The sequence below is a fragment of the Eretmochelys imbricata genome, chromosome 4 (genome assembly GCF_965152235.1).
Source record: "Eretmochelys imbricata isolate rEreImb1 chromosome 4, rEreImb1.hap1, whole genome shotgun sequence".
Taxonomy (NCBI): domain Eukaryota; kingdom Metazoa; phylum Chordata; order Testudines; family Cheloniidae; genus Eretmochelys; species Eretmochelys imbricata.
Genome location: NC_135575.1, coordinates 135,452,054 through 135,466,185, shown reverse-complemented (window position 1 = coordinate 135,466,185; position 14,132 = coordinate 135,452,054). Strand labels below are relative to the sequence as shown.

General features: G+C 40.6%; 1 protein-coding gene across 4 annotated transcripts in view; it reads left to right on the top strand.

Moving 5' to 3' along the window:
• CTNNA2 (catenin alpha 2) overlaps window positions 1-14,132 on the top strand; it is a 715,434-nt gene that overhangs the window by 548,580 nt on the left and 152,722 nt on the right. For all 4 annotated transcript variants that reach the window (XM_077814694.1, XM_077814693.1, XM_077814692.1 and 1 more), the window contains one exon: window positions 1,782-1,862. In XM_077814694.1, the coding sequence (XP_077670820.1) occupies window positions 1,782-1,862 (81 nt within the window). The remainder of the gene's footprint in view (window positions 1-1,781; window positions 1,863-14,132) is intronic.

Sequence of the window (14,132 nt, the reverse complement as noted above, 5' to 3'; positions counted from 1 at the left end):
AGAAAGAGAGACCTTACATAACATTACATACATGGAGTCACACAACAGAGAAATGAAAGTGGCATTGAATACTAATGTCACCAACCCTTGTTACTGCAAACAGTTAATATATATATAACAGAGTTACTGGATTTTTTTTTTATGAGAGTACCACTTTATATTCTAAGTTTAAACTAGCACCTCGACTGTATTTATATATTATATAGACCAGCACACTTGACAATCTCTCTTCTGTTGCCACAATTTAAATATGTTTTGATTACATATCATATCAGTCCAAATCTCTTTCCTTTTTTATGTTAAATTTCACCTTGACAAACTGTAGGCTAACCACTTAAAAACATGGTGCCCACTAACTTGACTGACACACTAGGGACTTGGGGTAGGGGGAAAGACACACCTGTAATGCAAACTCACCAGTGGGCTACACAAATATCTTCTGTTGTAAAATATTGAAGGGGTATATTGTTCCTGTTCTCTCCGGTGGGTGTGTACAATTCACTTCAATCGGTTTATCATTGATATTTTTTTTCTGAACCTAAGGAGTAAAATTGTATTTTGTTTGAAATCTTATTGTCGTTTGCTACTGTAATGTTTGAATTTCGAGATTGAGAAAAGAGGATTTACAGATTCCTGAATGATTATAAATGCATTGGCCTTTTATCAAAATTAACATTACAGTAATGCAACTCAAACATTGACTCAGCTAACTTGTTAAAGCGGAGGATGAGAAGATGACCGTTTAGAGTTGATAGCATAGTCATATGTCTTAGAGAAATCATTATTGAAAGGGTATGTTTAAAAAACCTTTTGAAAGTGAATTTTCAGTAGATCCTAGAAACATATGCAGTTAGGCTCTGTTGGAAGTACAAAATCTTGGTTAATGGTATGTGGGGGATAATTGTAAATATGATATTTGAAAACAGATGTGGGAAAAGAAAATGGGAGAAAGGATTATAGAGATCTTTGTTGTTCATAAAAAAAAAACCCTTATCAAATGGATTTCAATGTGATACAAAATTTAACAAATCGTTAAGAAGCAGCCTTCTCTTAAAAGAAAGATAATACATCTGACAGTCACTTAAAGCTTTTTTGTACCTTGGAATTTTAAAACTATTTTTTTTTTTAACACTAAGCTGCAAAAAACTTCCCCTTTCTTCCCCTCCCCTTTTTAATCTTCATTGAGAATCTGTGCTTCGAGACTTCCTGCACAAGAGAGCGTTTTAAGTGGAAGTCTCCTTTATACTATATCTAACGTCTGCCAGTACAATTCTTGTTACAGTCATATGGAACATTTTCATTCTGTCCTCAAGCTGTTTTGCTGCTTATTATCGTGTTTAACATACCCACCGCCTGGCAGGACAGAGATTAGAAACTCTTAATATTTGTTATATAGTGAGAGGTCTTGCCAGATTTTGGCAGCAAGTGCTATAGCATGCAAACATAATGTATCAGTGCAAAAGTTCTGAACGGTCTAGTGAGTCACATTAATCTCCCTTTTTTATCCTTTTATGAATTGTTCAAAAATCTGCTATACACAGCAGCGTCCCCCTAATAGTGTGGTTGATAACGTATATTGAAAAGAAACCTTGATTTGTGCTGTGATGGGTGCAAACAATACAGAGATAGATTTACTGCATGTATACATAGATATTTAGGTGGCTTTTGAAATACTTCTTTTGATACATTTTCAGAATTTTAAAACCTATATATTTAGACTGTATTTTTTGCATCTTTGAACTGTTTTTTTTCTAACTGTAAAAACATATTTTTTTAAATAGACTGGGAGAAAAGAAAAAGGGGACCCACTGAACATTGCCATTGATAAGATGACCAAAAAAACGAGGGATCTGCGAAGACAGGTACTTTGTGTTCATTATGCATGTTCATTTTCAAGAAAGTCATTGTTCTGCATGTTCAGACTCTCTTTGACACGAGTAGAATTAGAAAAATGCATGATTTGTTTACAATTTATTATTACATTATAATTAATGGTGGCAGCAGGTTTGGTACCTGCTGAGTAACAATGGAGAAACTGAATTACCTGCTAGATGAATCACCCAGTGCTCTTTATGTCTGGGAGAAGGGAAACACTCTAAGCTTTAGTTAACCCGGGAACCACTAAACCCAGTTGTGCAGCTACCGACGTACATGCTTATCTTTGCTCACATGAGTAGTCCCATTGAAATACACTAAACTATTCATGTGACAAACGTTAAGCACATGTGTAAGTGTTTGTAGGATGGGAGCCAAAGCCTCTAACATTTTAAAAGGAAACTCAGCTAAAATGCTTGTTAAATGGAAACGGCATATGAATAGGGAGAAGATGGAAAAACAGAAGTGAAAAGGTGCTTATTGCTTTTTCCATGCTATGTTTTTTTTCTTATTCTACTAGGCAATGTATTTTGTAACAGAATAATATGATGCAAAACTCTGCAACTGGGGATGGGAAATTGAGTCGGGGAGGATGGAGTTGGACTTTTCCCCCTAAATTAAATCTCCTTGGTGTTTTACCAATTTCACATTAAGGGTAGAAGGATCTTCCTCCTCTTTTGGGTGATGAAATCCCAGCTCTGAGTTGGTCCATGGTTGAGACATTGTCAGAAAGGATCGGCTGGCCAATCAGACCTTTGCTGTATACAAACAGACCAAACTATGCAAATAAGCATGATGACATAAGCACCTAAGTCTGTATTTAGGTACCTGTCTAAGTAGCCTTGCTTGCAGTGGTGCTAGGCATCCACAGTTTTTATGTATGTTCGTGCTCATCACCTTGAAAATTAGGCCATACATTTAGCTACTTCCCTTTTGACACCCAGGTTTGAAAATATTGGTCTCAATGCCCATTGCAATACCGTAATAATAAAAACATTGCAGTTTTACAATGTGCTATAGTTGGACCCCCACACAGTATGAATCATCAGCCATGCTGTAGGAAAGCTAACATTATCTCTGTTGCTACGGTTAATGAGAGCAGAAAAATACTGTCTCTCTGCAGGTCCAGCCTCCTGATTTGTGAGACCTCAAACTGCAAGAGTGTGGTTTGCACCACATCTTGTTTCTCACTCTGTTCCCACTGCTAGAGTGAAGTACAAGGTCAACACACGAGTTGCTATTCTGTGTGGGGCTCCCAGCAGACACTTGTATTGCTCACGTCTGAAATCAGGTTCCTGTCTCAGATGGGACTATGTCAAAATGGCACCTCCTTACTCAACACAACTGCTCCTTGTGTGCATTTGGCATCATCTCTACTACTTCAATCACAAAAATAAGTTGGAGCTAATCATGTGAGCAAAGTTAAGTGTATGTCAGTTTTTGTAGAATTGGAACCAAACCTCTAACATTCTAACTGGGTTTTATTCCTGCTAGCCCTGAAGAGTCTGTTATTTATTCGAGTTATGGTAGTGGCCCAAAGCCCTTCTCATTATAATCAAATCACAAATGTAGTAGGTGGTATGGAAATGAACAGGAAGACAGAGTCACTGCACTGAAGAGTGTATAATCAGAGGGGAAATTGTCCACAGCTAAGAGACATAAACTGCATTCTGTTTCTCCTTCTGCATCAGCAAGAGAATGTGTGCTAATCTCCACTCAGTTACAGATAAGCAACCCCACGTGAGCAATGATATTACACCGGTGTCACTGAGGACATCATTTGAAGACAGGGTGTTTGCATGTGTGGGGTTGCCCAGTGGACTTGGCAGGATTTGTCTAACAGATTCTTTATTATGGGCAGTGAGGTTCAAGAAGAAATGAACCAAGTTTGAGAGTGCAAGCCTGGCAGTTTGCAATCTTTTTACTTGTGAATTAATCAAATTATAAGCAGACATTTTTCAGGGACAACAAATGTGGAGCTGCATCATGCCATCCGGGGGCATGGTTCAGTGTTCATGTCGTGCTCCCCATCAGTATCTGGCCTGGGCCAGGGAAGCTAATGATCCAACTAGCAGACCAAATTTGGTGATGAATCCTGGTCATGTGCTACCTGAGGCACATTGCACATACGCTAAGCAGAATAATACCCTTTTTACGGAGTCACTTTTTCGAGTAGGAGCCTCTTTCAGTTCTTGTCAATCAGACTCCCCAAGCTCATTGTTATTGCCCTAGAACTGAGTGATCTACAAAATGAATTTGTGGGCAAGGGAGGGATTGTCTTCCATCTCTCAGAAAGGGCTCTCTTCCCAGGCTTCAGCAGTCAGACTGATTTCTTTTTCCCAGGTCACTCTACTCCAGATCTCATTGAGGTTTTTATTTAGTTAGACAAAGGAATGCACAAACATGCTGACGTGGTTGTGGGTGGGGAATCTGGTGTTAAAAAATCCATCTCACAATTTCTAGCAGTATCAGTTTTTCCTCTTTTGGAGGAATAACACCTTGTATAATCATCACTTTGAATCTTCTGGGTATTTGAAAAATATTACGTAGATATAATTTTTACACCTTTATGTCAACTGTGAATGAGAATAATATCAGACTGAGTCAGACTGAATCAGTGCTTAGAAGCAAGTGTCCCACAGCAACCTACTGCTTCTTGCTGCCACTTACTTTGTTTTCAGTTGTTTGGGAAAAGCAGAGAGTTCTGTGTCTGATAACAAGTTGTGCCAATTGGCAGGATTTTTTGCTTTTTTATACACACAAGTTTGTGTAAAGAAAACAAACCAGCCCCCCTAAATTGGAAACATCCTTCACACCATGCTCCAGCTGACAAGAAAGATCACAGCAGAGAGAAGCATGCTATTGCCAGTTATTTTGTTTGTATGTTCTCTCTACTGAGAAAAAATAATAACTCTTATCGTTTAAATATTACAGCTAATCGGAAACAGCATGTACACACAATCTTTGAGACACTGTGACTCTGCAGTAACATTGGAACAAAGATAAGCAGGGAAGAATTTGGCTTACATGCAGGCTGAAGGCACAGTGATGGCCAACATGGCTACAGATTATTGGGAGTAGAGTTAGCAGTCTACCAGCTGTTCCACTGTCACCACCACAGGTGGTGATTTCTGCTGCCACCTGTCAATTCTGCTGCCTCCTGCCCTTGCTGCCACAGTCTCTGTGCCCCAGACTCTCCTCCAGTTTAGCAGCTGATCTGGTTCAGCCACTATTTGCCAGTGTTTCTTTAAGTTACAGCAATCAAAGTGTTTTGACCTCTCCAAAACAACTACACCAATGGCAACCAAATCGGAGCTTTCTGTTGTGGAGAATTTAGAAGTTTTGGGGTTTAGTTCTGAATAGTCATGAAAACAGGTTGCAGAATCTCAGTCTTCTGTGAAACGGAGTTTACGTCCTCTGCAGAACTTTAGTTCACAGGATGTTATAATAAAAGAATAGGAATCAGGATTGTAAAGTTAAAATCCAAAAATCACTGAGATGATATTTTCCTTTCAGTAAATACATTGGTGGTCCAAGTCTTTCAAATTGTAGAAAACCATGAAACACATTATATATTTATATGTAAGTTTATATAATTCATAAATAAAACCCTCTGTATCATTGGCACACTTATTAATTGGTTTCCTGTATCAACCTACTAAAAGGATCTTTGAGAAAACCTCTCGATTTAACTCCATCTTTAGCACTTTTTGCAGGTCTCAGAAACTGTCCATGATTCTGTGTAACTTTTTTCTCTAGCGTAGACTACAGTAGGTGGAATTAGACAACATTCTCCAGGATATCCTTGGTCCTTCTTCTTACATCTCTTGTCTTAGCACTCGGGAGACAACATATTATTTTATGCTCCTTATGTGGGGCAACGCCATTTAGAGGAAGTTGCATTACCGTTGCTTATGAACTCTGGGAAAAAATCGTATTTTACAGCACTTTGAAAGCCATTGAAAATTCATGTATACACTAGAGTCTCCAGGAGTAAAAACATGTCCTTTAGGCCAAGCTGTTAGACAAAGGAGACACCTAACCCTGAAATATGTATGCTGTTGGAGTAGGTTTTATGGTATCTAAACCCATATAATGCAAATTATACCATGGATAAACTCTTACATAATGTTCTTAGTCTATGGACTCAGATCTGTCTCTCTGGGTTCATGGCTTCCTTCATGATAGTAGCTGAGAGCTTCACAGGCTCCACAATACCCAATTCAGGGGCCTTGTGAGGATTCATTAGATAGTTTATAAAATAATTCTGAAGATTGAAAAGCTATATATATTTGTTATGTAATAGTAGAATATCCAGAAGAGCTTGCAGCTTTAAATTAAGTCTTAGATGAGCATTTGCTAGCAACTTATTTTGCAGAGGCAAAGTTGATGCAAAGTCATGTTACAGTCAGCTTGTAGATGAATAAATTAGCCATTTGACCGTCCCTTTCTAAGGTTGCATTGTATTACCAGAGATGAAGTTTCAGTTGTCCCCCAGAGAATTTGCAGTGTGATTGGTGACATTGCTTCATCCTGCTACATCAGAATGCTTCCTGATAAAATGTTAGCATTTCTGAAAGTGACTCCTCCCTGAGTGAACTTGTATATAACTTTGAACCTAAGGCCACTTGCAGCATCAGCCTTTCCTCATTGGAATCTCATCAGCTTCCTTCTTGAGGCTTAATATATCACTGCTTCGACTGCAGTGCCTCTATTGCTCTTGGTTGTGGAAATCAGGAAGCTGTTTCTGTGAAATCACTTGGTAGCACAAAGGGACACTTGATTTTGCCATGTATAATGTTTAGTGCATATGTACTGTTATTGTTTTTGTGTATATATGTACTTTAATTAAATCATTTGATTTAAAGCCTGGTACAAAGGTATATTAGTCTTGGATAGAAATCTGGGTATGTTGCTGAATTACTCAAAGTACAGGGAATGAGCGCACAATACAACAAAGTGCTGAGCTCTTTCACCTTCCATTCAAGTCACTGCCAGCACTGAAGATACTGTGAATTAGAGGCATTTTGTAGGATTGCAAAAAGAAAAGGAGTACTTGTGACACCTTAGAGATTAACCAATTTATTTGAGCATAAGCTTTCGTGAGCTACAGCTCACTTCATCGGATGCATCAGATGAAGTGAGCTGTAGCTCACGAAAGCTTATGTTCAAATAAATTGGTTAGTCTCTAAGGTGCCACAAGTACTCCTTTTCTTTTTGCGAATACAGACTAACATGGCTGCTACTCTGAAACCTGTCATTTGTAGGATTGGACTCAGAGAGGTGTAGGTTCCTGGCAAGGTATACATTTCTGGAACCATTTTTGTCTTCTACTATTTAATAGAATCATTAGTATATTTAGTCTATGAATAGTTGCTTTAAATAAATATCTAAATATCTGATGTCAAAGTTAGGGGCAAGAGCCGGTTCCTAAACTTCATTTTAATGGTGGTTTGGACTGGAACTTAAAAGGCTTATTTGAATTCCCATGTCTTTTTGTTGCCCATCTCAAAATATATTTCTTCTAGATGTTTATCACTGTGACATTGAGTTTTTATGACACTTGAGAGTGCTTCAGAGGAAATGGAGAGTGTTTTAATAATGCTGATTTACTCTTTCAGGTCTGCAGTAATTTCCTTACTGCCTAATTATAAGGCTCAGTTTAATTTACTCTACAAATAATGTTTACTGATGCACATATGGTGCCGTATTTCAGAAAACTATACCCATAACAGGTAGTTGTGTGTAACCCTTCCATCAAATGAAGAAAAAATTGATCTGGAACTTAAGTACTCATACCAGATTATTTTTGCATGGCAAAAAGTGAAGGAGCCACAGTTAATCTAAACTTTTCGGTAGGATCATGACTGTTCTATAAACTCACAGCAGTCATTGGCTTGAAACAGTTAATTTTTATTGTGTGATGCTGTGAACATATAGGCAGGTGTTTTCAGAGTATTATGCAAAGAGTGATGAGCCCTGCAGATAGTTTTGATATTATTCCCCATACATAGAGTTCCATTAAAAGCTCACTGTTCACCAACCCAGCTTCCTGTACTAAGTCCAGAAACCTCCTATATTTAGACTAGAAGAAAGCATGCTTCCTCAGATTTACGGAATTGCAAATGTTGAATGTTTAATGGCACCCTTCTTAATGTGAGAAAAAATCAACATGCAGGGGAAAGTCAATGGATAATGTTACAGTTACATCATGTAGACCAAGACTAGCAGACACAAGAGATACAGACACAGTTGCTAGTACCTTGTGTATATTGCAGCAAATTACTGCATCTGGCACACACAATATGTGAGACATCTTGGGAAGGACGAGACCCAGTCTAGGCTTCTTGCCTGATACTTTTGGCCAAGGGTCTTTAAGAAATAGATAATTTCTGTGCTTCATGTCCCAAATTCCAATTAACAATCCCTAGGGGAATCCTGTGGGCTCCACTAATACTGCTCTCCTTGGTGGAGACTGCCTTTGAAAGAATTGGAATTGACTTTATAGGACCTCAAGAGTGGAGTGCTTCTGGACATGAACATATACTTGTCATCATGGACTATGCCACCAGCTACCTGGAAGCCATATCACTGTGGACTACAGCTGCTAAGACTACCCCCACTTTGCCATTAAAACAGATTCTTAGGACAAGATGGCTTTTTTCTGCACCACTAGGCCTATTTTAATTTAAGATTGTGCACTTTGGAACACATGATGATGGCCACTTTTCAATGTTGGATGGACCGATTACTCCAACAGCATAATCAATATGCAGTGGCATACTTGGATGATGTAGGTTTCAGAGTAACAGCCGTGTTAGTCTGTATTCGCAAAAAGAAAAGGAGTACTTGTGGCACCTTAGAGACTAACCAATTTATTTGAGCATAAGCGTTCGTGAGCTACAGCTCACTTCATCGGATGCATACTGTGGAAAGAGTAGAAGATCTTTTTATACACAAAAAGCATGAAAAAATACCTCCCCCCACCCCACTCTCCCGCTGGCAATAGCCCATCTAAAGAGATCACTCTCCTTACAATGTGTATGATAACCAAGTTGGGCCATTTCCAGCACAAATCCATGTTTTCTCTCCCCTCCCCCCCCCCCCCCAAACCCACTCTCCTGTTGGTAATAGCTTATCTAAAGTGACCACTCTCCTTACAATGTGTATGATAATCAAGGTGGGCCATTTCCAGCACAAATCCAGGGTTTAACAAGAACGTCTGAAGGGGAGGAGGGTAGGAAAAAAACAAGGGGAAATAGGTTACCTTGCATAATGACTTAGCCACTCCCAGTCTCTATTCAAGCCTAAGTTAATTGTATCCAATTTGCAAATGAATTCCAATTCAGCGGTCTCTCGCTGGAGTCTGGATTTGAAGTTTTTTTGTTGTAATATCGCAACTTTCATGTCTGTAATCGCGTGACCAGAGAGATTGAAGTGTTCTCCGACTGGTTTATGAATGTTATAATTCTTGACTTCTGATTTGTGTCCATTTATTCTTTTACGTAAAGACTGTCCAGTTTGACCAATGTACATGGCAGAGGGGCATTGCTGGTACATGATGGCATATATCACATTGGTGGATGTGCAGGTGAACGAGTCTCTGATAGTGTGGCTGATGTTCATCACAGGGCCTAATAACATCAGCTTTGGATGATGTAGTTATCTATATCAAGGATTGGGACTCCCATTCCTGAGAGAAGCTGGGTTAAGAGCAAACCCAGCTAAATGTGCAATAGGAAAGGAAGAAGCTCATTGCTTGGGACCCAGAGCTGGTGGAGGACAAGTCCATTGGTGGATAAAGTTCATGCCTCACAGGCATACAAGACCCCATGACCAAAAGGCAATTGGATGCCTTCCTAGGCTAACCTGGGTACTGTCACTGATTTATACCCCATTTTGCCTGACCTAACTAGGGATGCCTCCCCAAGACAGGCACTCTGGACACCCATCTGCAAAACTGCCTTTCAAAAACTCAAGATCATACTCTGCGGACACCCAGTGCTGTATAGCCCAAACTTTGAAAAGGAGATCATACTACAAACAGACACATTGGTGATAGGACTAGGGATGGTCCTTTCTCAAGAGGTAGATGGAGAAGAACATCTGATAGTATATATCAGCTGGAAACTTCCCCTGCAAGAACATATGCTCAGTGATAGAAAGAATGCTTGGTTACCAAATGGACAATAGAAAGGCTGTGGTACTATCTTCTAGAGAATGAGTTCACACTTGTTAAGGATCATACTCCCTTGAGTATGATCCCATGAGATGATAACTGTCATTACAACCATATGCCTTCTGGACAGAGCACCAAGCAGGAAGTTTGCATTGCAACACCATTTTTCAGTCCAGGGACCTGGCCTATGCCAGCCAAGGCTGGGCTTTGGCCTTGCAGGGGAGGATATTAACAGGGTCGACAATCCCCAGACTGCACTGTGGTAGAGCGGGAGCCGAGTCTGTCCTGTTTACAAGCAAGCAGCTTGAACATAACCCCAGGCAGCTGCCACAGCTGCCAATCATTGAGGCAGGCCCCCACAGCTACAACCAATATAGGAAACAAGGTCTGCTTTAAAGGGGAGAGTGCAGAGAAGGAAAGAAAAGCAGAAAGGCCTGGGACAACAAAGGGGTGACAGCCTCACATCAGGCCGCCTTTGAGAAAACAGCCAGAAGATGGAAGGAAACTGCAAGCCCAAAAAGTGAAGGACATATATAATATTGTGACGGGTCAAGGCCAGATGGCTATAGAAAAGTAGTGGGAGATAAATATGTTAGCTCCAAGCTAAACAAATCCCTGGTACCAGGATAAGTGAAATGGCAGCTGCTCCAGGTCAGTTAAGACACCTGGGGCCAATTAAGAATTTCCAGAAGGCAGGGAGAATGCTAGGTTGATTGGGACATCTGAAGCCAATCAGGGGCTGGCTGAAACTAGTTAAAAGCCTCCCAGTTAGTCAGGTGGGTGTGCATGTCAGGAGCTGTGGGAGGAAGTTGCGCTGTTGGAGAGGCTGAGTAGTACACACCATGTCAGGCACAAGGAAGGAGGCCCTGAGGTAAGGGTGAAGTGGAGCTTGAGGAAGTGAGGGTTGCTGTGGGGGAAGTAGCCCAGGGAATTGTTCATGTCATGTTTCTAAAAGCTAGCATAGCTGATACTATTAGGGTCCCTGGGCTGGAGCCCAGAGTAGAGGGTGGGCCCCGGCTCTTCCCGCCCCCCCCCTTTGCCCCCTGATTAATCACTGAGACTGGGAGACAACAGAGACTGTGCAAGGAAGGATAACTTCTCCTCACCTCCCTCACAGGCTTATGATGAAAATGGCTCAGTAGACTGTGACCCTTGTCTCTAGAGAGAGAAGGGTTACGTGGAGGGTCACAGTGAGCCTCTGAGGCTAGCGAAATCCACCAGGAAACATGGGACCCACGGAGGCAAGGACAGAGCTTTGCCACAATATGTCACATAGACCTAATTGGAGGTGAGGGTCTAGGCATTGACCTGACTGAGAGCAAACTAAGGAGGGTCAGTCAGTAGAAACTGAAACTCCTCAAGAAAGCACACTACAAGATGGTAACAGTGGAGCATACCTTAACAGAGAGTATCTCATGGACCATGCTCTTACCATTTGTGATTGATGCTCCTTTCCCTTTCATAAGCAAGTAACTTCATCATAGAAATTTGCAGAAGTTGCTGACAGGAAAAGTGATGTTAGAAAAGTACTTCTTGTATTTTTAGCTTATGTCAATGTACTTTAACAGTGGGAAACAAGGAGGATTAGCACCAGGTGACCAGTCAGCTGTCCACAGACCACCCGTCAAGTGATCTGTGGACCTCTGGTGTTCAATGGCCCAAAATTTTAGGAATCACTGATGTACAGCACTCCCTTACATTTGCATATACTTACAATGGGAAATAGCACAATGATCCAAATACTAAGGGTATGTAACCACAGACTATTTAGCCACTGAACACAATTAGCCAGTTTTAATATTGGCCCCTAATTTTCATATCTTTTGTGACTATTATAGTTATAATATATATATAGTCCTGCAATGCAGTGTACTTGATCAATATATGTTGTATCGTTTTGCCATTGGAATTACAGCATTTCATGATTTGTAGCTGTCAATGAAATGGAATGATTACCCCATGAACTTCTTATCCTTCCTCCATTACCCTTCTCTGACTCACCTTTCTCCTGCTCCAGTGACAGCTGCTCTGTCTGTGTCACTCAGGCTTGCATTTGCACTGTCATTTTTGACACTTTATTGTCCTTCCCCCTGCATGCCCCCCCAAGCCTTTAGCAAAATCCTATCACTTCTTCCTCTGTGGCATCTTCTAAATCCCTCCTTTCCACACTGTCTCTACTTCTAAAACCCTGGCTCGTGCCTTAGTCATCATCTGTTACCTTGACTGCTGTAACTTCCTCCTTTTTGGCCTCCCATCTTTTTATCTCTCCTTCTCCGTAACACCCAAAGTGCAAACATTAAAAAATCATCTTCCATCGCTTTGACCATTTCACTCCTCTTCACAAAGTACACCAAACTCTGTCTCCTTCTGTGTCAGTTTCAAACTCTCAGTCTTTTGTTCAAAACACTGGTTAGTTTTTCCTATATCTTAGTTCTCCTCACACCTTACGTGCCCCTAGGCACAGCATCTTCACCCCCTCCTCCCACTGCCTACAGCTGACCTTTGTGTTGCACACAGTTTTAGAGAGGTAAGGTGCCCCTAGAACACCAGCACCCCTAGGCACGTGCCTACTGTGCCTAGTTGAAAATCCGGCCCTGTACTCAGCACACTGCTCATTCCTTTCTTCTTACTGCCCTTATTATTATAAGTTATTATTATTTGTATCGTGATAGTGCCTAGGGACTCCATACAGATTTGGGGCCACAGCATTCTATTCACTCTATAATCTTATAGTGGGAGTCAGTTTCTGCCCTGAAGAGCTTGTAATACTTCCTCCTCTTCCTTTTTCACATGGATAACATTTTCAAAAGCACCTAAGAAACTTAGGTTTCAGAGTAGCAGCCGTGTTAGTCTGTATCCGCAAAAAGAAAAGGAGGACTTGTGGCACCTTAGAGACTAACACATTTATTTGAGCATAAGCTTTCGTGAGCTACAGAGGACTTAGGGCCCTAAGGTCCAGATCCTCAAAGGTATTTAGGTGCCTAACTCCCATTACAATCAGTGGGAGTTAGGCACCTAAATACCTATGAGGATCTGGCCCTTAAGTGCCTTAGTCACTTTTTAAAAATGAGACTTGGTCTCCAAAGTCAGGTGTTGCAATGCTGAGAGGAGCAATGCCTAAATACCTTTAAAGATCAGGGTCTTGTGCTCCTAAGTCACTTAGATGCTTTTGGAATTTGTACCCTTAGTAGTATTACTGCTGGAGAAGACTTCCTCTTCTGTCCTCCTTCAAATTGTTATGGGAAAAAATCACTATTTGCCATTGCTTTCCATCAGTAATATCAGCCCCAGACTTTTCCCTCATCTCATTAATCATGATAAGGGAAGAGAAAAGGTCCCACACTCAAACACACAATTAAATGAATTATCACATTTATTTGTAGTAACATTCTTCTGGGAACTATTTCCTTGATGTTCAAATCCTCAAATGCACCACTTATGGTCGATCTTGGAGATCTGCAGTGAAAGTCTAAGAGGCTTTAAATGTTGAACCTTCTCCCCACTTAAGCTACTGTGGGCACAAGATGAATGCATTGACATCCGGGTTCACAGAAGAACTATTCTGAAGATAGTGTAATTACTCAGCATTTTGTCAGGAGCTATCATGTGTGGGGTCAGCTGTTCTCAGGGTGTTTTGTTTGTAAGATTTCTAATGCCCTCCTAATCTTTGGGGTAAAAAAAATCTAAATGACAGCTACAGTGAGTCTTAGTACATGGGTAGTAGATGAGAGCTCTGCAGGAGCATATAAAAATCTGCATCACCACTGAAGCTGCTGGAATGGTCACTAGAAAAGAAAGGAATCCTGCCATGGATCTACACTGCAAATTGTCTTGGAGCTTCAGAAAACAGAGCCAGCAAAGGAAGATGAGAGAGCACTAGGGCAGGCCTGCGGTTCGCATTTCACACACTCCTCTTCTGTGACCATAGTTCAAAATTTCTAATGCAAATTATTAAATTCCTGTTAAATGAAGTATTACAAGAACTTCTGATGGTCACTGTATTGTACCTGAAAACTCAATTCCTCATAACATTTCGGGAGACATACTTGATTCACTACACCTGCAGTTGAAAAGTTTG